This window comes from Hyperolius riggenbachi, chromosome 7 (genome assembly GCF_040937935.1).
Source record: "Hyperolius riggenbachi isolate aHypRig1 chromosome 7, aHypRig1.pri, whole genome shotgun sequence".
NCBI lineage: Eukaryota > Metazoa > Chordata > Amphibia > Anura > Hyperoliidae > Hyperolius > Hyperolius riggenbachi.
Genome location: NC_090652.1, coordinates 270,693,464 through 270,718,787, shown reverse-complemented (window position 1 = coordinate 270,718,787; position 25,324 = coordinate 270,693,464). Strand labels below are relative to the sequence as shown.

General features: G+C 42.4%; 2 protein-coding genes across 8 annotated transcripts in view; one reads left to right on the top strand and one right to left on the bottom strand.

Moving 5' to 3' along the window:
* CCDC148 (coiled-coil domain containing 148) overlaps positions 1-25,324 on the bottom strand; it is a 267,767-nt gene that overhangs the window by 5,764 nt on the left and 236,679 nt on the right. For 6 of the 7 annotated variants that reach the window (XM_068245736.1, XM_068245741.1, XM_068245735.1 and 3 more), the window contains 3 exons: positions 15,420-15,538; positions 5,153-5,270; positions 3,331-3,471 (listed from right to left, as the gene is read on the bottom strand). In XM_068245736.1, the coding sequence (XP_068101837.1) occupies positions 3,331-3,471; positions 5,153-5,270; positions 15,420-15,538 (378 nt within the window). Of the gene's footprint in view, positions 1-3,330; positions 3,472-5,152; positions 5,271-15,419; positions 15,539-25,324 lie in introns of those variants that run through there. The other variant, XM_068245742.1, reaches the window with a different exon arrangement.
* Positions 1-25,324, top strand: part of UPP2 (uridine phosphorylase 2) — a 73,777-nt gene that overhangs the window by 35,320 nt on the left and 13,133 nt on the right. The window lies entirely within an intron of this gene.

Genomic DNA, 25,324 nt, shown 5'->3' with positions numbered 1-25,324 from the left:
CTGCCCATACAACCGTATGACCACATTCACATCCCTGTGTTGGAATGCATAACCATACATTATTTTAATGCGCCATCTACAGTATGGATCTGGATATTGAATGTGAAAATGTGAGCTTCCCACAGCAGCTGACATAGCTATGAAATAACACACACATTTATTGAGCACAGTGCGCATTGTGTTCGCTACAACACCTGTTATGCAATGCATACAGTGTGAGGGAAACCCAGGCCCGCTTAAAGTGAATGGGAACCGCATTTAAAAAACAAATTAAACAAATACTTACCTAAGGAGAGGGAAGGCTCTGGGTTGTATAGAGCCTTCTGTCTCCTCTCTCTGTGCCCTCTATCCTATGCTGGCTCCGCCCCGTTTCAGTCCCCCACTGAAAGGGTATTTGGAAGTCTTCGGGAGCCGTGTCCTCCCAAAGACGTGCGGCTCCATACTGCACACACGTGAGCGTGGAAGAGAGCGTGCTTGCGCAGGTGCAGTACAGGGCTGCCCTTCTTCAGGACCACTCGGGCTCCCTGAAGACTTCTGAAGCCTCCTTTGGCCGGGTAAAGCAGTATTTGACTAATTTAGTCAAATACTGCTACCGGAACGAGGGGACCAGGAGAGAAGCCGGAAGGCTCTATAGGACCCAGAGCCTTCCCTCTCCTTGGGTAAGTATCTATCTCATTTTTTAAAATGCGGTTCCCATTCACTTTAAAGCGGCGGGAGGGGCAGATCACGGCCTAGGGTGAAGCATAGGGGGAATAAATAGCCACATGCATGCAGAGTGCACAGCAGAGGGGTGAAGATCACATAAGCGTCATATGATCACAGGCTGAGCTTCTACCAGATGGGAAACCTACGTGGAAGAAGATGGACCACGTGAGGATCCCAGAGAGGTGAGTTATTTCCACCTTCTCTCGACACATATTCTGAAGCTACCTATACTATACTCTGGCTATCTGTATGGTGGGGGGGGGGGGGGTCTCTCATTATCTATATATAGGGGCTTTTTGGCTACCTATATGAGGGGGGGGGGAGGGAGAGACGCTCTCTGGCAACCAATACCCCCCCAGGCTCTCTGGCAACCTTTACTGGGGGGGCTCTCTGACTACCTAATACTGGGGGCCGTCTCTTCTCAACTATACTGAGGGAGCTTACTGGCTACCTATATTGGGGGGGGGCTCTCAGCTTACTTGGGGTGCCCTTTCTGACTATGTAATACTAGGGGCTCTTCAGCTAACCTTTGCTGGGGGACACATCTGGCTACTTGTACTGGGGGCTCCCTCTGGCTCCAGACACTGGGGGCAACTTATCCTGGGGGCTACTTAATACTGTGGCACCTCTGACTACCGCATCACAACAGTGTGCCTGACTCCGCTGGGGAGGAGGAGGGAAGAATTTTTACAATTTTGCCCTGAGAGCTATTAAGCTTAGAAGCTGCCCTGGTGAAATCCCATGGTACAGGCATGTTTTTATGTCCAGAAACATGGCGTAGGCAGTGTGTTAGGAAAATGCAGCCCATTGCGGTGCAGAGATGTGAAAGTGTGCATCAAGGGTACATTCACATTATGTGCACTGCATAACACGTACGCTATAATGCATGCATAATGCAATGCATTGTGCACAAAAAAATACAATTATATAGCATAGTTAGTTCCTATAGAGCATGCCATAGAGTGTATCTTTGCACATGTTATCAATGAGATGCAAATATTTCTGAGTTCATGCAGGATTATGTAAATTTGTATGCAAATTTATGCAGCTTAAAAATGGACCAATCAGGTACAACTCAGGGTTGTGAACACACCCACATAGTTGTATGGCAGCGAGTTCACATGTGGAATCGCATTGTGTAACACAACGCACACAGAGTGAACGTGCTCTATGATGTATAGGCTGTGTGTTCACACCAGACATGCACTAACACACTGCATTATTGTGCAAGGTAACATGCATAGTGTGAATGAACCTGAACCAAGGCAAGAAAAGCCTAACCCAGAAATACATTTAGCCAATCAGAACCCCTAGCTACTGGATGAGTAATCAGCACAGCAGCGAGTAGCTATGAGTAAAACTTCATTTTCCCTTCCTGTATAAGTGCAGATTTGCTTGTTAGAGGAATTTTGTGGCCACCACTAGAGATGCATTCATGTAGCTGAGCTCACCGAGAAACATGTGATCAGTTTGATCAGGAAGTAGTTGTGTATGGGCTGGTTTACACGGGCGTCTGTTTGGGACTCAGTGTTAAAGGGGAACTGAAGAGAGAGGTATATGGAGGCTGCCATGTTTATTTTCTTTTAAGCAATACCAGTTGCCTGGCAGCCCTGCTGATCCTCTGCCTCTAATACTATTAGCCATAGCCCCTGAACAAGCATGCAGCAGATCAGGTGTTTCAGACTTTAAAGTCAGATCTGACAAGACTAGCTGCATGCTTGTTTCTGGTGTTATTCAGATACTACTGCAGAGAAATAGACCAGCAGGGCTGCCGGGCAACTGGTATTGATTAAAAGGAAATAAATATGACAGCCTCCGTATACCTCTTACTTCAGTTCCCCTTTAAATGTTCCTATTCAAGTGAATGGGAGCATTTGTACCTGGCTTTTACTGGCGTTTGCGCGAGCGGCGTTCAGATCACAATTTTCCCTGGCGTTCGAGGCGACCCTGGACGCTACATGTAGTGTCCAGGGACAGTTAACCGCTGCAGCTAATGTCCCCATGCAGCTAATGTATGCCAACCGCAACTGAAAGCCGCCAAAAGCCTGAACGCAAAGCCGACGAAAGTCGGGCAGACATCCTGTGTGAACCGGCCCTACGGCTCTGATTTACTGCAATTGCTTTAGCACAGGATCATGGCCAGCAAATCAGAGCTTTATAAATGTATCACCTGATCAAGCCAATCCCATGCTTCTCCATGAGTTCTGCTGCTAGTTCTAAGCAGAGTTGGGACGGTACATATACACAGCAATCCCATTGTGTCCAAGGCCTGATTTACACTTCTTGTGCCCCTGCGCCAAGTATGTTGTGCTCCCCTTTATTTTGCAGCAGCGCCTCTCCCTTCCCATGTGTAGCCCCCTCTTCCATGTGTAACATCCATGTACAGCAGCCCCTTTCATATACAGCTCTCTTTCATGTCCAAGTTCCCTCTTGAGCTGTGGCCGCCCAAGGCCTGGGCCTTTGTGGTCTTTCCAGAAGTCTTACCCTGAATGTATCACTTCTGGCACCAGTTAAAAGTCATTAGGACACAAAATCTGTGATGATTTTTCCTAATTGCCTCCACATAATGGGGGGGGGGGGGGGGGAGAGGCAATGGAGCACATGTGAGAGTAGTAGAACACCTACCTGCTGTTCATTGTAGGTATGTAAATCAAAAAGCGGTTTCTGTAGGACGAAGTCTTCTTCTATTCCAATCCCCATTCTGGCTTTCCAGGCTTTTGTGTCACTCATCATCCGGACAGGATCAAATTCTGCTATTACAGCAACCTGCGCCCACACAAAGCAGCACAAAATGACATTATGATAAAGGGAAAAACTAGCTATAAATGAAGGAAACAAGGTAACATGTGCTGCCAATTCTGACCACTAGATGGGGGGGGGGGGTGGGGAGCAAAATGAGATAGTGAGTAAATCACATGCTTGAAATCACAAATCACATGCTTCTCCATGAGTTCTCCTAGACTCGAAAATTGCTATAGTGAGAGGCTAATAACTCCAGTTTGCTTACAAATATAATACTAATTGCAGGCAGCTTGAATTGGGCCAATCAAATGCACTTCTTGCTGATTATAATTGACCCAGTTTTAAGCTGCACATAATTAGCAAATAAAGCTGATAATAATAAGATCTTATTGGCTATCTAGAACGGTTTCCTTTAAGCCCACTACAAATAAATCCTGGGTTGGGTTTCCCATATTCTTATAAGCCTTATTGCCTGGTACACACCATGCAATTTTCCCTCAGATAGACTGGTCAAATAGATCATTTCCGACAAGTCCGATCTGATTTTCGATCATTTTTCGGATTGATTTTCCGATCACTTCTATACAAAATTGATTAGAAAAATTATCGGGAATGAAATCCGACCTGCCGGAAATTATCTATTCAACCTTTCTATCTGACGGGAAATTGCATGGTGTGTACCAGGCAATGGGGCTTGTTTAAACTAGGGGCAAAAAAAAAATACGATGGGTTGGCAGCATGGCACAACTTGCATCAGAACAAGGAATTGGAGCCTAAGACTGGGCGCACACTGGAGTGTGCAAAATTGCATTTGTTTTTTTCTTTTTTGCATCACACTGCGATCATGTTTCCACTTGTGTTTTCTGGCTGCAATTCTTTGTCTAGAAAATACTTTTCTTCCTGTGATTTAAAAAAAAACTGCATCAGGAAACCTGTTTATTAGACAGGTACGCAGCATGTGGAGAGTAGATGCATGCAGTTGGTTTCTTTAAAGTGTACCCAAGGCGGCATGTGACATGATGAGATAAACATGTGTATGTACAGTACAGTTTTGCTGCCTGAAAGAGTTAATTTTTAGACCTGAAAGTGACAGCTTCTGTCTTGTTGGTACCTTGTTGGGAATATAGCAAACATCACTGAAAAGCTAATTACAGCCATACAATTTTTCTTGGCAGAATACAACTTCTGAGTACAGGGGAGATGTAGGACAAGGTCAGTGGTTCATGTATTTTCACTCTGGGACTCTTAATAGACTGCAACTGATTAGCGACAGTAAAACATTCAGCCTATTTTGTGAATGTTTAAATATAAAAGAAAACTATGGGATACCTTAAAAAGTCATTTTTAGGAGTAGGAGGATAAATATAATTGTTTATCTCATCGGTTCACTTTGAGGCTAGGTATACAGTCATTATAACGCACTGCAGTGTTAACCCTCTGCGATGTTTACACTGCAACGTTAAAGTTGCATTGTAAATGTTGTGTTTATTGTAATGCACTGCTGCAGTGCGTTACCTCTAAACACAGATACAGGGAAGCATACTATTCATTGCCTGTATGCTCCACTGTATGTACTGTATGCGACGGTAACTCAACGTTAAGGTGCGTTGCGTTGTAATGCTGCGTTGAGACTTTAATGTTGACCCTAGCCTCAAGCTAATTACAGCAATGCACACAGCCAGAGGGGGTCACCACAACATCCTACCTGCTTGCGTAGAGCTTCCAGCCTCTGCTGCCTCTCCATCTCCACCTGCTCATCATGGCGGGCCACTTCCTTCCTCTCCTCCAGGCGCTGCTCCAGTAGCTGCTGCCGGTACACCACCCTGACATTACATTATAGCATCAATAATGCCGGCCCCTGCTGAGGCCTTATACTGAATTCATCATCATGATTATGCGGTGTTGTTTACAAAGTTTTTATAATTTTTTTTATTTGTAATATAAAGCAGCTGCAATCTGATAACAGAGCAACACATTTTTGTTCTTTATTTTTTGAATCTGTTTTTTATTCTTATAATCGACATATTAGAACAGGCCAAGGCTAGTCAACTGTATTGTACTTACATCATTTGATTGCTATCAGCAACTGTTAAACTGGTGTGTAGAGAAGACTTGGGTCTTTGTTTCAGTGGTGTTGGGGCGGGGTCACTCACCTGGATGTAGGGAGTATTACAGTTACAAGTAAAGCCTTGTACACACGTATGAGGACAGTCACTCAGCAAGGATCGGGACTTGATCCCTTGGGCAACAATGAGGGGGTGAGGCTGTAGAGACATGTCACTAGCCTCCAGGCTAGCGACACATCCTGTTGCTATGTGGGGTATGGCATGCAAAGAGCATCACAGAGTGGGCAGAGTGAGTGGGGAGAAGAATGCGTACAGTCAGCGATCGGCCAAGCCAATCTGCCAGGCAGTGGGATCGGTGGCTGCTGTTCACATGCTAGATTTTTGGCAGAGGCGGTCATTATTGGCACCCTTGGCCAAGTTTAATCTAGCATGTGTATAAGGCTTATATTGACAATACAAGAGGGACCTACACCATAATAGGCAGCTGGTTTTCGGGCTTTGTTCACATTAGGTCACTGCCGGACTGTTACCTTAGGCCTCATTCACACTTGCAAATGCAGGTGGCCGTGTGATCGGAATGCATGAGTGTAATCAGGAGGTGGACCAAAGTTGCTATCTTGCCTAGGTTTTATTGTACGCTAATCTCTGGTACCTAAAGGCCACAGATGTAGACACAAAACACGAACATACAGTACACAAAGGGCGGGAACCATGCGGGCCAGAACATTCACAAACCGCCTGCTACATGCTCCACCTTGACAAATACAATCTTACATCCTTCTAGCTTTATCCCTTATGACCTTGAGTTGTGGTTTTCTTTAGATCAGCAACAGCAAGAATAAATGAAATGGGCGCACAAGACCGGAGGGTTAACAGTTCTGCAATCCACAAAAATTGTAATGTGACATTTCTTAATGGTTTCCCCGCAGCCCTGGAAGGCCCGGGCTGACTGCTACACACAGCGCGCTCTGGTGTTGGCAGAATCAATATTAATCTTTAAGAGTTGTGAAAACTCCACAGATGTTTCCAGACTTCTCAATCCACAGCATTAAAAATTAAAAAGCAATAGTTCCTTTGTACAAAATAGCCTTAAATCTCTGCAGCCACAGAGGTCTTTAGAAAAAAAAAAAGTTAAAAGTGATGATCTGACAGAGTTTTCCTAGTTAGAGGGTGAGCAAGCGCTTTCTGGAATATTCTGTAATGAGATTTTCCCATCTAAAATACAAAACATTTATTGGTTGGGGCGGATTACATAAAAGTACATCTGTCATTTATACGGTGTTTTTTTTTGTTTTTTTTTTGCTTGACTGCCTATCGTCAGGGGTATTCAAAGAAAACTTTATTGTAAGGATGTAAGACACACGGGAATACAGATCAGACTTGCAAAGCGCATAAGTCAATATACAAAGGATTTACGATCTTGTACAAATGTATATCATTTGCACAATTATAAAGTCTGTCGAAATAGTAGGCATCCTTTACATGGAGGGGTGAACTGCAGCTCAGTGGCCATAAGGGCTGTTCCAGTGCACACAGGGCTGGATTTCTGGAAAGGCCAAAACAGGCCCGGGCCTTGTGCGGCTGCTGCCCAAGGAGGCACCTGGACATGAAAGAGGGGCGGCTACATACGAAAGAAGAGGCTAAAAATGGGGAGCAGTACATGAAAAAGGGATGCTCAAGGGAGCTGTTCATGAAAGAGTGGGGCTGCGTACAAGGATGATGCATATTGAAGAGGGGGCTGCACATGGAATGGGAGGGGCGCTGCTGCACATGAAAGGGGAACCACACCATACTTGCCTAGGGGCACACAAAGTATAAATGTGCAATTGAAATGCAGCCAAATGGTAGCGTTTGTAACACCACATGTTTCAGTGCTTGACACGCAGTGGTGTTACCTGGTGGCAGAAAACTGCAACATATGGTATCTAAGCACAGCTGACGCCTTGCTCAGAAGTGACTCCATAGGTGGTCCACCTGTTCACTGCTGTTGCAAAGTGTTAAAGAGTAACTGTCAGGCTGCAGAAGCTAATTTAAACCTCTATTCTCCTGTGTTAAACAGTTTAGAAGGAAGCTCAAAAGCCATTAGTGAAGATAAAAATCTCAGTTACCTTTGATGTGTGCTTATCAGCAAGTCTGTTATAGACCCATAAAGACGCAAGCCGCATACTAAACTGCAAAGCATTCTGGGGCCCTCCCCTCGGCTGCTAATGAGACGTTACAGAAGCTTGTAATCAGTCCAGCGTGTAGCACTGATAAATCTCGGGGCAAAGTACTCTGCAGGAGTCAGCTATTGTTCCTAGCCACATGGCTCATTAATATTCACTGCACACTGTGTTGTTCAAGTAGGAGCTTATCTGTGATCAGGAAGCAGGCAGGACATGACGACACATTTGACAGAAAAACATGGAGCCTGCCATGAGCTGTCAGGAGCATCTATCTCTGCATATACTATATACAAATTCTGTGAAATCCAAACGTGGACAGTGAAATGCATATGTAATGTAAGTACAGCCAATCTTTAGCTACTGATAAATGTGTTTATTTTCTCTGAGACCTTATACCTAACAGCTCCTCTTTAAGAATTGCCCGATCGGTGCACAGGAGCATCTGATAGGAGCTGAATTCACTGCCTTCAGCCTCCAATGTGGAAGAGGCCTAAAGAAATGTACACACATACAATTACCGTCGTGCGAAACGGCCTTTAACAACCATTTCAAACGCTGATCGTCCTGTGTGTGCAGCAGCTGCCGATCGATCCTGCTTGAGGATCGGGAGTCATTAAGGATCCGTCCTGTCGGATCCTTAAAAACTCCCAATGTCCGGGCATGACCGATCACACAAAAAAAACAGGTATGTCTCATATTGCTAAAGTTGCATGCGGTGCCTGCATGCTTCATGAAACATCCTGGAGTAAAGATTAAAAGTGAATGAGGTAAAATAAGGAAGAGACAGGGCCAAGAGGCGACCACTGGGGCTTATCTTTAAAACCATCGATACCAAACTAAGCTAAAATTTTACCTAATTTCTATGTGTGTAAATAAGTCTTTTTAATTGCAAGAGAGCAATCCACATCTTGGACCCAAGTCTGGATGGAGGGACAGGGAGTCTCAGAAGCCATATAAATACAGCTCTACATTATATAACAGAATAATAATAAGAATGCTATTTGGTGTCCGGCCAGAAAAGGGGTTTCAGATATTAGAATTTAGTCTGGATGAGGTATCCTCCTCTGGAATAATTCCCAGAAGATAGAGTTGTGGACTGAGATCAATTGGAAAGCCCATGCCATCATGGAGAAATTTAGTAGCTTGGTGCCAGTAGTCTGCAATAGAGGGGCAGGACCATTATAAATGTATAAAGGTCATAGTATATCAAGTTAGAGCTCTTTACTAAAGAAAAACATGCAGAGAAAAAATCATACACCACCATCAGGAAATACAGAGGAACACAGAAAGAATACAGGAAATCACGATACCATAGAGATCATTGCAGCTTAGTAGACAGTGACATCTTGTGGTTGCTTTACTATACAGCAGTTTAGGTAATTCTGTTGATACTGCCAACAAAAGGAATAATTTTGTAGCTGGCATTTAGAACAGTTGGGGGATTTATCTCTGGCAAACCTATGGATTCGCTGTGGCATGCGATTCACCTGGTGAACAATGTATAGCTGCGTGAGACGTTCGCCAAGACATGGACAGGCATATGTAACCGTAGTTATCACATCTGCCCCATCCACCCATTTCACCTTCGAGGGCCATGGGAGTTTGTCGCCTCGCTGTATTGTTCCATTACGGCGGCCATCTTTAATTGTTTCTATACGTTGGGTGGATTTAATGTTAATTGGGTTTTGTGAGAATTTAGCTGTTAAAACGTGTTGAAGTTGAAGGTAATAAAAGAGTATTTTTTTTTAATTGTGAGATCATTCAAAGATAGTAAATAGTTTTGAGCGAATAGTTTATTCCTATTTTGCACTGTATATTTAGTGGTCCACCTCCACACTCTGGAAGCTTGCACCAGCATAGTGTTATGCTTTGTATCTCTGCAGAGAGTTCCTTTTGAAAGGTCATATCGGAAGTGCATAACTACTGTGACTATAAACTTGTCTTTTCGGTTAGTGAGAGTCATTTCTTAGGAAGCAATGTGATATCTGCGCAGGTTGAGATGCAAAGTAGTATAACAAAAAAGTGGGTAGTGCAAAACCTCTAAAGTTAGGGCTCAACCCACCAGAGCGATTTTGTGAGCGTTTAGCGAGCGATTCAAAATGCTAGCGATTTCCCTAAAAGCTCAGCTAATGTTAATGGATGGACCAAATTCCACTGGAGCGATTGGGATTACCAAAATCGCAAGCGCAGCATTTTTTGCGTTTAGCGTTAGCGGTTAGTGTTTCTGCAATGTAAAGTATATAAACGCTGGCGTAATCGCTCGTGAAAACCTACACAGAGCTATTTTGCTAGCGTTTTGAAATTACTACACACTGTAAATAAATTAAAATTAATTGAAAGGACCAATCAGAGTTAAAAATGCTAATCGCTAATCGTTACACAATCGCTGGCAAAACGTTTACACTTTTTAAAATCGCTACCAAAATCGCCAGAAAACGCTCATGAAATCGCTTACAAAACGCTCATACAAATTGCTAGCGATTGCGATTTGTAGTGGGTTCCAGGTCTTAGACGGGTTTTGGAGTAGGTATAGCTTATATATGTAATGCCTGTACAATGCTACAAAGATATTTAATAATATACAATGTCACCTAACCATTATATTTGATACCTCTATGAATAACACCCAGCACTACATTACTACATTGCAGTAATTTCTGGAGTAAGAAATCAACAATTGTTCCTTAAATGTACCCATCCCCCCTCACCTTCTAAACTGTTTTTAATATATTTTATACTATACTGGTACCTCACCTCAGTGTCTACAAATTAGGGGTTTGGAGTAGGTCAATTTTGAGTTTAGCTCTTGACATATGTTAGGGCTATAATGCGTTTTAAAAAAAAGTTTAGGGGATATAGATACAAGTATTGTAGAGCATCTTGAAGGATTAGTGCCATTTCAAGTTTGCTCTGCCAATCATTGATAATGGTAACTTAGTCCATGTTATGTTAGTAGAACTAGTATTTATCTACTAATATAAGTGATTTTTACTTCTAGGTTAGCATGGGTGTCACTTGTTCTTTAACCTCCTCAGCGGTAAGCCCGAGCTGAGATCGGGCTAAGCCGCTGCAGAGGATTTCTCAGCTCTGGTGGGCCGATTTGCTCGCGTTTTGCTTTGTTACACGCAGCTAGAACTTTGCTAGCTGCATGTACAAGCTGATCGCTGCCACTCCGCGCTGATTCGCCACTACCCGCCGCGTTAGAGGGCCCCCCCCCAATCACGGCCAGGCTGCGCTAAGAGGTGGATCAGGACTCCCCCAGACACCATGACGTGGATGACGTCATCCCGATCGTCGCCATGGCGACGGGGGAAGCCAAACAGGAAATCCTGTTCTGAACAGGATTTCCTGTTTGCTCTGATCGCCGGAGGCGATCGGAAGGGGGGAGGGGATGCCGCTGCACAGCAGCTATCATGTAGCTAGTGCTAGGCTAGTGCTGCGCCGCCATTCTGGTGGTTTTAATAGACCGCCAGGGAGGTTAATGACAGCAGCGGGGAAGTAACATTTTCCTGCGCGGTAGTGCAGCATAGCGTGCTCTGCTAACATAACAAGCACTCCTTTAACTTAACAAGTGCTTCATTAACTTAACAGGTGCTCCACTGAACCCGCCCTGAGACTTGACAGTCAGCCTATTGGGCCAATCAAAGTGCAGGAATCTCGTCCTTTGAAGCCACTGGACCCATACAGGAGATTTTTACCTCATGCTGCTGTCATTAAGCTCCACTGCTTTAGCAGCGCAGCTTAATGAATCAACCCCTTTGAGACCAATTATAGAGGCTTCACCAAAAGGGGGTACAGTAAGGTGTCATTTATACTTTTTAAAAATATTTTTGTCTTTTAAAAATGATCTGCATAAATAAATGTCTCACTCCTTTGCCACACAAATTCTATGGGGCTAAAAGTTCAATCTAAGCTTTCTGTGAGCACTTTTCAGTCACAAATTGAGAGATTATGGCTTTTGGTTACAGTCCAGCTTTTCACTTGTAGTCAGTAATCTTCCTTCTGACTTTTTTACCTTATGAATAAAAAATACAAATGACCATAGTGCAACCCTGCTATACATACATAGCCCGTCACCTACACCCATTTCTGCTGCAGTCAAAACAGGTGGTGCACACGTGACTGTGATTGGCTAACTCCCTGCCACCGTGATGACACTCTAATCCGCTCATGGCCTTCATTGCTGTCTTATAACAAAACAGCACAAGCATGTTCACAGGACTTTTCTGTGATAGTCAATTATCCTAGAAATAAAGGAAACTGTTGTGTTCAATAGTCACAGAGGCAGGATAACTAGACAAGAGCATTTCACCTGCCAGCGCTCTTCCCGTTCATTTGGCCATAACGTTCTCACTGCTTATCACACCTAAATGATTTATACAGTATCTTGTTTATCTTAATTTTTTCGCCACAAATTAAATTTTTATAGGCAATACTTGTTTTCCGCATTTACTTTATTTTCTATGCATTTTATAGGGAAAAAAATAAGGTAAAAAATATACTATTTCTCCAATTACATTCCCTACAGTTTTAGAATAAAAAATGCTACACAATTTATTTGCTAACTAGCTGATGACCCGGCGTGCCCGGGTACGTATTCGGCTGGTGTCGGCTTTACCCACTTTTTCGAACCCTAAATCACAAACACTTAATGACCAAGTTTGTGAGCTTTGGCATCAATAATTTGTATATTTCCATAGAAATTAAATACATCAGACTGGCCACTTGTGACTCCGCCCCTCTCCAGCATTTGAACCCCAATCACCCAATGACCTTTAGATTGTAAGCCTCTGGCAGGGCCCTCCTCCCTAATGTATCCAGCTTGATTATGCAATCTTACTCACAACCACCCTTCTTGTAGACTCGAACAGTCTCTATCTTGACCTATGACACTGTATTGTTATCAAATCATTTGCATGATCTTGTTTTGTTGTAAGTTTCCGTATGTTCTACCTGTATGTTAACCCATTTATCTATTGTGCAGCGCAGCGTAATATGTTGGCGCTTTATAAATACAATAAATAATAATAATAATGACCAACTGTAGCAGGTTTGAGGCCTCTGCCATTAACAGTGTAAGAATGGCGGCAGTTTCAATATTCCCCTTAAAAATCAATAGGTGAATTTCGATTGGCTGTTGTAGCCTCCACCCACTTTCCTGAATATTAATCCCAGTCATCCAGTGACCAACTGTGTCAAGTCTGAGAACCCTGCCAATAACAGAATGGCTGAAATCAATCTAACAAACCTGATTGGCTGTTTGTGGCTCCACCCCTTTATTAAATTTGGACCCCAGTCACCCAATGACTGACTGTATCAGGTTTGAGACCTCTGCCACTAACAGTGTGAGAATGGTAGCAATGTAAATATTCCCCTTGAAAAATCAATAGGTGAATTTTGATTGGCTGTTGTAGCCTCCACCCACTTTCTAAATATGAATCCCAGTCAGTCACCCAGTGGCCAACTGTGTCAAGTTTGGGAACCCTGCCATTAACAGTGTAAGAATAGTTGCAGTTTATATTTTCCCATGTTAAAAATATAGTTGTTGGCGCCACCCACTTTTTCTAACCTTGACATATAGTCACTCAATTACCAAGTTTATGACCTTTGGTGTCCTTGGTATTAACAATTTGTATATTCCCATTGAAATTAATCAAATCTGATTGGCTGTTTGTGGCTCTGCCCCCTTTCTGAATTTGAACCCCAGTCACCCATTGACCAACTGTACCAGGTTTAAGGCATCTGCTATTAACAGTTTAAGAGTGGTAGCGATTTAAATATTACCTTTGAAAATCAACAGGTGAATTCTGATTGGCTGTTGTATGCTCCACCCATTTTCTTGAATATTAATCCCAGTCACCCAGTGACCAACTGTGCAAAGTTTGAGAACTTTGCCATTAACAGTGTAAGAATGGCTGCAGTTTATATTTGACCAGTGAATTTTGGTTTTGGCTCCGCCCACTTTTTGTAACCTTGACACAGTCACTCAATGACCAAGTTTGTGAGCTTTCAGGTTCCTGGCATCAAAAATCTGTGAATGGAAGCAAAGAAATTTGATTGGCTGTTTGTGGCCCCGCCCCTTTAGTGAATTTGGTCCCCAGTCTCCCAATGACCGACTGTAGCAAGTTTGAAGCCTCTGCCATAAACAGTGTAAGAATGGCAACAGTTTAAATATTCTCCTTGAAAATCAATAGATGAATTTTGATTGGCGGTTGTATGCTCCACCCACTTTCCTGAATCTTAATCTCCTTCACCCAGTGACCAAGTGTGCCAAGTTTGAAAACCCTGCGATTAACAGTCTACGAATGGCTGCAGTTTACATTTTCCCATTAAAAATGAACGGCTGAAATTTGATTGGCTGTTTTATGCTCCGCCCACTTTTCCTGGATTTGTAACCTCGGTCACCAAGTGACCAACTGTGCCAAGTGTGGGAACTGGCTTGATTACTATGAGAATGGCAGCTGCACAGTAGCACAGAAAAAGCAGCTTCATAGGGTAATTAAGGTTGCCCAGAGGATAGTGGGCTGTCCTCTTCTTCCATTAGAAGAATTATATACTTCTTTTTGTTTCAGGAATACTAAGAAAATTTTAAGCGATGCCTCACATCCAGGACATGTGTTATTTGAACATCTGCCTTCTGGAAAACGTTTTAGACTTATAAAAACTAAGACAAACAGACTAAAGAACAGTTTTTATCCTTCAGCCATTTCTATGTTAAATGCTGCTAAGTGGCCATGTTGATAAGGGGTGTGTGCAATGCAATGTATGTAAGAATGGAATGTTATGCTGTCTTTGCTTTTGCTGGAAAATTGCACTTAAGAATTTCGTTGTACAATTTCGGTTGTTACAATGACAATAAAGATTTTCTATTCTATTCTATTCTTTTACATTTTTCCATTGACATGAATGGGTGGAATCTGATTAGCTGTTTGTAGCTCCGCCCACGTGTGCAAGTTTCGTTCAAACCGGTCAAGCTGTTTTCGAGTGATCACGGCACATACACACACACATACATACACACACACACACACACACACACACACACACACACACACACACACACACACACCCGATTTTATATATATAGATTTGTCTCAGCTATCACAACATTTAAATTATGTTCCTAGTACAATATAGGGTGACAAAATATTATTTGGAAATAAAAGTGGATTTTTTTTTCTTTTCTGTTTTTTTTTGTACCCTATCAATAATTACAAGCCCTTATTTGCTAAAATAACAATAATATACCCTCCTGACATACATATTAAAGAAGCTGAGTCACTAAGGCAACTATTTATGTATTTTTTCTCTAAAACTTTCAGGGGTTAACTAGTAATTTGTATTATGTATTTTAATTTTACTTTTTGGCCACAAGATGGCACTACAAACACTATCCCTGACTGGAGTCATGTTCATTCATATACAGGGACTTTGATTGGTTCAGGGAACATATGTTCCAGTTCACCATAACCCCGAACTGAAGTCCCGCCGTGAACGAGCACCTGCCACTGATTTGACAGGGCTTACCTGTACATCGTGATTGTGTTGGCGAGACTCAAACTGGACACATATAATTGTCTAGTTTGCATTAATAGGATAAGCCAAAATGTGAGGTAAATTCTCCCAGAAGGGTACAATGACGGCATTAAAAAGCAAAGAGGTTTGTAACCATTTTATGCCATTCAAAGCGAACATGAAATATTTTCCTGCAAGTTCGGCGTTTGGCCGCCTCCAGCCTTACCGCTCTCTGTCCTTCTCGGCCTGCTGTGCCATGATTGTCCTCAGCTGCTCAAGGCGATCTAGATCTCGTCTCTGGAGCTCTTCCCATGCCTGCCGCTTCTCCCCTTTGTACTTCTGTATCTGTCGTGTGAGGCAAAAAAAGGAAAGTTCAGAGTAAAATGTGCCTAAGCCTGCGTGACAAGCCGCACAAAAGCAAATCCCCAACGCCTGAATATCTTGATATTGTTTCTTGCAAGCGCTGTGATGTATAAATGTGCTGTGAGGCTTGAAATCCCGTGCTTTGTTTTCCTTTGGTTTTACTGTTGATTTCATTTCTAACTAAGTGGAAACATTTATAAGACAAAGAGCCGCATTCCATAACGTCACCCACCTGCGCCTTTCCGAGCACATCAGCCCTGTACCCATGTTCAGCGTGTGGCATGTCACATCACATGTTCACGTATCGTGTGACCTGGTGCAGCTGTACCAGTCCGCTATGCAATGGGCCTAATTCAATCCCCTGGGTCTTTTTTTTTTTTCTTTTTTGCTGTTTGGGGTTTTTTTTCTAATGCAGACAGCAATTAAGGTAATCTTATATACTTATTTCACTTATTTATTTTTTTAGTTGTAAACTATATTTTGTGTTTTCTTGTTTGTTTGTTTTTTTCAAGCAGGATTTTCAGTTACAAAATCAAATTTCATTTACCCACTGCTCTGTTTTTATTATGTAGTCTACAACTGACCCTGCATTGCAATCATTCCAATTTAATCATAAATGTTTCTGCTGTAATCATTTTATATCAGTCAGCCTTGCTACTTTCTGGTACATTGCCGGGGAGAGGGAAGCTCCTTACTGACTGGATGAGGGCAGTTCAGTGTAACAGGAGGATGAGAAGGGAAATATGATCTGCTGTAATACGATCTATGCTGTGCTCACATGTGTTTACAAAGCAAACTAGATATGACAGTGCAGTTTCTAGGAGATAAAAAAAAGAGTCATGCTGGATACACAAGTTGAGATTTCTCGTTCGATTCGCGGGATCGAACAGATCGATTTGATTATTTCCAACATGCACGATTCGGATTTCGATCGTTTCTGCCGTCGATTTGGCCTAGTTAACATGCAAATCGACGGCAGAAACGATCGAAATCCGAATCGAGCATGTTGGAAATAATCAAATCAATACGTTCGATCCCGCAAATCGCACGGGAAATCTCAACGTGTGTATCCAGCATAAGGGAGAAAATGACATCAGGACTGGCTTCAGTCAGAGGCATTAAAAATGAAAAATGCCTGAAACAGGTTTCTCTTTATTTACTATATAACATTCACTGAACTCAAGTTATGTAAGTAGAGTAAGTATTTATGTACTTAAATATGTATCACTTCCCAAAAATCACTATCCTCTCAAAATCATCCTGAGATCCATATTTGGCTTCCTCCTGCCGAATTCCTGATACATAGGTCCCAACTGTCCATTTTTTCGCAGGGACAGCCCCTCTTTGGAAACCAAATTCCTCTGTCCGATTTGGTTCCTTATTTGTCCCCCTTTCAGGACTGATGTACAGATCCATGTAAATATATGTATTTTTCTACTGAAAAATGTTTAACTGACTCTAAACTCTATTTCCATCATTTAAAGGGACCCTGGGCAAAGCTAAGAAAAAGGAAATCTGGACTTACCTGAGGCTTCCTCCAGCTCCCCGTAACCCACAAGGTCCGTCGGCGTCCTCTGGGTCCCCTCCATGAGACACTGGCAGCTCCATTAACCCGGCAACTTCGACTGAAGTCACGCATGCGCGGTCCATACACGCACCCCGCTCGATCAAGCGCCCATCGCCATAAGTCCTCTGCATGTGTGATTCAGTCTGTTGAGACTGAGCATGAGCAGGATGCTTACGGTGACCGGTGTGATGACGCACCATGTGCATGGACGGGCTGCGCATGCGCAAGTTCAGCCAAAGTTGCCGGGCTAATAGAGCCGCCAGCCGGACTACATGGGGAACCAGAGGACACCAAGGGAGCAGCAAAGGCTGCAACTTACCCATCAGACTGTTCTCTATGTCTATGAGATTGGAATGATGAAAGGTGAAACTCCCCCTCTCCGGTGCCGGGAGTGTAACTCGCTCTCCCCAATGTTCTGTATAAGATGGGGAGTGATACGATAGCTGCCACTCATTCTCCTCCCTGTTTTCTATGGAGTCTGGCAAGTTGGGCCATTCACCCTACTCTGGCTTTTCTATTAGGGATGCATGATATTAAATCCAATAAATCTTCCTTCCCGGTCTTTCCTATTGGAGATTGATGTTTGCCACTAATCCTCTTTCCCAGAATACCTCCTAGGATGCATGGGAAGGAACACAGGAAGATTTGTATACTGCACAAACTTTGTTGTGAGGATGGGGAGGGGTGCTGCCAGGCCGTACTTGCTATTAGGTTGGGTGGAGGGCTTGGGATGCTGGCAATGGAGATGAAGGATGTAATATTTCCTAAACGTTATGGTGGTGGTGGTATGAGGGTGGGGAGATTGGAATACTTCTTAAAGGGGACTCCCAGATGCCACCATGAACCCCCCCCCCCCTCCAGGGATTCGTCGCCCCGACCTCCTCCTGGGGCACCAGGGGTGGGGAAGAGCCCCTTGTCCATGGATTGCACATATCTAGTAGCTTGCTTTGTAAATATATGTGAGCACAGCATACATCGTATTCCAGCAGCTTCTGCAGAGGGGTGAGATGTATTTCCCTTCTCAGCCAGTCACACTGAACTGCCCTCAGCCAATCAGTGAGTAGCAGGAATGTGGGAGTGGAGATAACAAGCAGACACATTTATGATTACATTGGAATGCTTACAATGCTGACTGCATGTAGACTACATAATAAACACAGTGCAATGGGTAAATAGAATTGACAATCCAGTTTTAAAGAGAACCTATTAGCGCACAGAGGCTGGGTCTGCATATAATGCCCAGCCTCTGTTGCTATATTGTTTCCCAAGTAATTTATAGTAAAGGGCTTTAGATAAAACACAGAGGTAAAGTGCAGTTTGGCAAAAAACTTTGTAGGAAAAACTTTATTGGTACAAAAATGTCAAAAAGTCAGCAAATGTTTAAAAGCTTTTTCAATTCCACTCATATCATAGGTCTTCATATGGTTAGATCACTGCCATAAGGCACATATATTTGAAGCCAATAGATGAGTATTGTATTCTGGCTTGATTAAATTTTGGAGAAGATTTTTTGTATCTTATAGGCAACGACACATGTTCGTTTCGGGCTTCTCATATCATAAGTTTGCCCTTCATCAGGCCGCAATACAAATTTCTAAAAAATGCAAACAATAAAAGATAAATATTAAAAACAAAGCTCAAGAGACAATAAGCTAAAAAATAGAGCAATAGGCAAGGAAGAAAAGCTCCACCATTGTGATTTCCGGTGTGCGAGCAACCCGATCCAGAATATGTTCTGGGACCGCACACCAGAAACAGAAATGGAATAGACACCAAACCATACAATGATTGCAAGGCTCATATCATAGAGTAGAAGAAGAGAGGACCATAAATATAGGAAGCAAATCTAAGGCAGATCCGCAACAGAGACCAGTAAATATCAGTCAATGCATCACTGCCAATGATTGAAGATAATGCACCATTCTAGTGAAAAAGGATTGAAAATGTGCACAACACCAAGATTCCACGAATAGTTAAAAGAAAAAAGGTTCGCAGCAGGTCTGCACCAAGGACTAGTAAATATCAGTCCATGCATAACTGCTAGTGACTGAAAATCTCCAAGAGACACCCACCAATGTAATATAGAGAGATTTAAAAACATTCAAGGTACCCAAAATACACTAGAAAAGTGCAGAGTTAAATATACCCTATACCGACTAAACAAATTATTAGAAATAATGTAGGGTACACTTGCACAAACCTGTATAACACAGAGGATCAACAAAAGGCCAGAAAAATAAGTAGAATGAACACGGGCATCCAAAACCGAGTAGATGCACACAGGAAACTGTAGAGGTACAAAAATAAATGTATATGTAATTATTAAAAGTAAAACACAGGTGCCCCAGCATACAGTGCCCTCGATGTCCCCTTCAAACTACAGATATAAGTCCAAACATATCGGCATTGGGGCACAAGTTCCTTAGCAAAAGAAACCTCCATAGTGTCATAATAAATGAAATAGATGTCCACAGGTTTAACTATGTAGTATTGCGACTAGGACATATATCTCGCTTTGTATGAGATTAAATGTATCCAGAGAATATGATAATACTTACTGTTCCACGGCGTTGTAGAAAAGAACCGCTGCTATGCTGGAAACTCTAACCATGATGGCGCTCGCCGCTGTTTAAATATTCGCACTTGGCGTCCTACATTCGTTAGTGCGCCTGTGCGGGCCCAAAGCCAATCAGCGTCATTCTTATCCAACTGTGCGCTCCAACATGAAACCGCCGGAACGCACCAGTTCACTCCTGAATGCGCAGACGTAATGCTGCGCCAATAGGAAGCCATCAGGTGGGTGGTAACTTCCTCCCTAATACGGAATCGCCAGTCCGGCTGTCACATAGGGCAGAGGCATGACGTAAGGGCTACACAAGGCGGAAATGCCCTAGGAATAGTGCTAAATGGATGCGGAACTAAATTGCAATCTATGGTGAAACGCAAACACCTCCCACAACCACCAGAGGCGGAAATGCCATATAAAACAGGCTGGGTAAACACGGAGATAGATAAAACTTTGCGATAAAACGCAAGTTATAAAGACCCAGTGATATGACCACTAAAATTAGACAGGGGTATAGTGAAATTAATTCAATAAAATAAAATTAAGCCCCCAAAAGAAAGGGCATATCAGTTTCCCCCATCCAAAGAACTGGGCAGACCCAAGGTATATAGTGGAAATCCACCCACAACAGGGCGGGGGAGCAATCAATAGGGGGACCAAAAGGGGCTATTAATATTTTAATAAAGAAGCCTCTAAAACCCCGTATATTGTACAGCTCCACCTCACTAGCTACACATGCATTAAGGACACTAGTAGGCACTGCATGCTAAGGACCCAAAAAAAAAAAAAGGGAATTTTTACCAATAACCAGCCAGTTGGTTCGTGCAAGTGCAATCCCACATTAATAGTCCAGATACCTACAAGATAAAAAGAAAGGAGAAGGAAGAAAGAGAGAGAGAAAAATATGAGCACAAACATAAAGAAGGGGCATCTACCTAAATGTACATATAAGAAATGACAGAGAAACACATTGATAAGATATTCACTGATCACTTATTGAGGTCTGTAATCAATATTTAAACCTGTAGGATGCAAAGTTTGTAGAAACTTTATCCACCAAGCTTCTTTATGCAATAAAGTAAATTCTCTGTTGCCACCTCGCCTAAGGGGGTGTACTACATCTAATACACAAAATCTCAACTGATTCGCTGAATGGCCCATTTCCACAAAGTGCTGGGCCACTGGGGAATCTATTTGGGAGGGGTCCAAACCCCGTCTAATGGCTACATTAATGCGAGACTTGTGTTCAGTAATACGCTCCTTCACTGCCCTTGTGGTTTCCCCGACATACATTTTGCCGCAGGGGCACTTAATGCCATATACCACAAAGTTAGTGTCACATGTGGCATAGTGAGAAAACTTAATAGGGAACCCCTTCATAGGGTGATTAATACTCTTCCCTTTCAGGACTAACTGGCAACATGAACAATGTAAACAGGGGAAGGTGCCTTTCCGTTGGGGAGCCAATTGTTTTTGAGTGCTAACTCTAGTGGATCCAATATCTGCTTTAATTAAGTGATCCCGAATAGAACGTGCCCTCTTATAAGCTATCATAGGGACCTGTCTAAAAGCTGGAATATCAGTGCCAATGGAACGCAAAATAGGCCAGTGTCTTCTGACCGATCTTGCAATCTCTGATGATATAGTATTAAAGGATGTTGCCAATATCATTCGATCCTCCCTTCCACCACGGTTCTTACCGGATTTAAGTAAATCCTCCCTGTTTTGTTTCATAACATTCTTTTTGGTACGCTCAACCAACCTCTTTGGGTAATGACGGTCGAGAAATCTCGCCGCCATCCCGGACATACGTTTTTCAATTTGTTCATCCTCGCTTACTATGCGCCTTACTCGCATAAGCTGTGATTTGGGCAAAGACTCACGCAAGCTTTTCGGATGAAAGCTTTTATAATCCAAAAGAGTATTGCGATCCGTTGGCTTGGAAAAGAGATCGAATGACAACATACAACCCCTCTTAGACACACTAACATCAAGAAATGCAATCTCTTGAGAATCCATGTTGAATGTAAATTTGAGCGCACTAGAGGCTCCCTGTAATTCGTCATAGAAAAGATCAAAAGAGGACCTGGGCCCTGACCAGATTAAGAAGATGTCGTCAATATAACGACGCCATATGCATGCATATTTACGAAAAAGATTATTCCTATATACCCAGTCCTCCTCGAATCTTTCCACAAACAAATTTGCATATACCGGGGCCACATTGGAGCCCATAGAAGACCCCCGCAACTGAAGAAAAAACGTGTTTTGATCCTTCACCTTACAAAAGGATCTACCCAATTTTATATATACCTAGTTGTCTTAACTCCACCGGGGATTATTACAATTTGGTCAGTCTCTTGATTGACTTATATATCATCACTACATAGTGACATCCATGTCAACCAACACCTTATCACCTTTAACAGAGGAAAATGTGCAACCTGGCAGTATTGCAATTTTTTCTTATGTAGATGAAGACATCAAACGCATTCTAAGTAATGTTGATGGATGTTGCAAGATCCTCAATGAGATTGATGGCACTACCGTTAACTTAAAAGATCTGGAAAAGATAGAGAAATATATTATAGATTTGGAGTTGCATGGACAGACCCTTGCTGAATATTATAAAAGTAAGAGAATTCCGAGAGGTGTTAGATCACATATTCGTCCAAACATTTTTACCGATGACGGAGACTTTTTGTGTCGATTTGAGGGAATTTTAAACAAATCATCATTTGACATCCTCCTGTTGTATGTAGAGTGGATCTATAAGAAACTCCCTGGATACAAAGCTGAAGCGGCCGACCTAAGGAAAAAACTTGCTGAACAAGTAACAGAAGATTCCTTTACTTTTCAGATAGCCTTACTGGAGGACAGTTTAGAAAAGTATAAAAAAGAAACCCTTCAAAACAAAAGGGAAAAATTTCAAAGAGATTGTAGAGACTATACATCTGGCTACGTCTATCGATGGCAGAAAAAAAAAAAATATTCCCGTCACTCCAGGAGGAGGCAGATTTCCTCGAAAACCAAGGAAAAGATACCCAAGGCAGAATATGGAGCCACCAAACTCTCCTACACTCTCTACTGGCTCCTCTGCCTCAGAATCATCTTCTTCTTTTTTAGGTGCAGCAGGGCCGCAAGCTGTACGGTCATCCAGGAGGAAACAACAGAAACAGATGCCAAGGAGGGAATACTATTTCCGGGATCGCACATAGAACCGACAACCCTGAGTGTGGATCTGTCACCAGTGATTAATATTTCGGACTATAATTTATCTCCTGATGAAATTGCAGTCCTATCTAAGGGACTGTCATTTAGCCCTACTGCTACTCCAAATTTTTTCTCCTTAGAAATCGAATTTGAAAATTTTTTTGAACAACTGAGATGGAAGTCATTTTTTGCCAGTCAGTCCACCAGTTTAAAACAAATGTCTAGATCAGCTATATACAATGCAAAGGAACTTAATCTCTTTTCTCCTACAGGTAATAGACCCCCTCAGGGGAATGATCATGTTGAGGCCTATATCAAACAAGTTAAAAAAGATATGGCTAAATTAGAGATTGAGTTCAAGAGAGGTAATATGCCCTATGTCCAACATAATATTACTAAAGTAGAAAGAGAAGCTTTGTTTAGTCTAAAGAGTAATCAATCGATTGTAGTTAAATCAGCAGATAAAGGAGGAGCAGTGGTGGTTATGAATAGAAGTGATTATATCTCAGAAATCTTGAGGCAACTTGGAGACAGCAATGTTTATAGGAGGTTGGATGTGAACCCTACTAAGAAATTCCTATCTGAACTTAAAACAATTTTGAATGAAGCTTTGGATAACAATATTATTGATCAAAAATTATTTGATTATTTATACAATGAGAACCCGGTCATACCGGTTATATATTGTTTACCCAAGATTCATAAAAGACTTAATCAACCGCCGGGGAGACCGATTGTAGCGGGTTGCGACTCAATTTTTAACCATACTTCTATCTTTTTGGATAGAGTTTTGAGAAAGTATATGCTAAGTCAGAAGTCCTATCTTAGGGATACATCCGACTTCATTAAACAGATGAGCACATTAATTCTGCCCCATGAAAGTTGTCTCCTGATTACATTGGATATTGAATCACTGTATACCTGTATTCCACACTCTGAGGGCAAGGCCGCGGTTCGACAGTCTCTTCTAGGTGACCTGTCAGTGGATGGGTTGCAGATTGAGTTCCTTATGTCACTTTTGGAACTTGTCCTGGAGAGGAATTATTTCCTTTTCCAGGACACGTTTTTTCTTCAGTTGCGGGGGTCTTCTATGGGCTCCAATGTGGCCCCGGTATATGCAAATTTGTTTGTGGAAAGATTCGAGGAGGACTGGGTATATAGGAATAATCTTTTTCGTAAATATGCATGCATATGGCGTCGTTATATTGACGACATCTTCTTAATCTGGTCAGGGCCCAGGTCCTCTTTTGATCTTTTCTATGACGAATTACAGGGAGCCTCTAGTGCGCTCAAATTTACATTCAACATGGATTCTCAAGAGATTGCATTTCTTGATGTTAGTGTGTCTAAGAGGGGTTGTATGTTGTCATTCGATCTCTTTTCCAAGCCAACGGATCGCAATACTCTTTTGGATTATAAAAGCTTTCATCCGAAAAGCTTGCGTGAGTCTTTGCCCAAATCACAGCTTATGCGAGTAAGGCGCATAGTAAGCGAGGATGAACAAATTGAAAAACGTATGTCCGGGATGGCGGCGAGATTTCTCGACCGTCATTACCCAAAGAGGTTGGTTGAGCGTACCAAAAAGAATGTTATGAAACAAAACAGGGAGGATTTACTTAAATCCGGTAAGAACCGTGGTGGAAGGGAGGATCGAATGATATTGGCAACATCCTTTAATACTATATCATCAGAGATTGCAAGATCGGTCAGAAGACACTGGCCTATTTTGCGTTCCATTGGCACTGATATTCCAGCTTTTAGACAGGTCCCTATGATAGCTTATAAGAGGGCACGTTCTATTCGGGATCACTTAATTAAAGCAGATATTGGATCCACTAGAGTTAGCACTCAAAAACAATTGGCTCCCCAACGGAAAGGCACCTTCCCCTGTTTACATTGTTCATGTTGCCAGTTAGTCCTGAAAGGGAAGAGTATTAATCACCCTATGAAGGGGTTCCCTATTAAGTTTTCTCACTATGCCACATGTGACACTAACTTTGTGGTATATGGCATTAAGTGCCCCTGCGGCAAAATGTATGTCGGGGAAACCACAAGGGCAGTGAAGGAGCGTATTACTGAACACAAGTCTCGCATTAATGTAGCCATTAGACGGGGTTTGGACCCCTCCCAAATAGATTCCCCAGTGGCCCAGCACTTTGTGGAAATGGGCCATTCAGCGAATCAGTTGAGATTTTGTGTATTAGATGTAGTACACCCCCTTAGGCGAGGTGGCAACAGAGAATTTACTTTATTGCATAAAGAAGCTTGGTGGATAAAGTTTCTACAAACTTTGCATCCTACAGGTTTAAATATTGATTACAGACCTCAATAAGTGATCAGTGAATATCTTATCAATGTGTTTCTCTGTCATTTCTTATATGTACATTTAGGTAGATGCCCCTTATTTATGTTTGTGCTCATA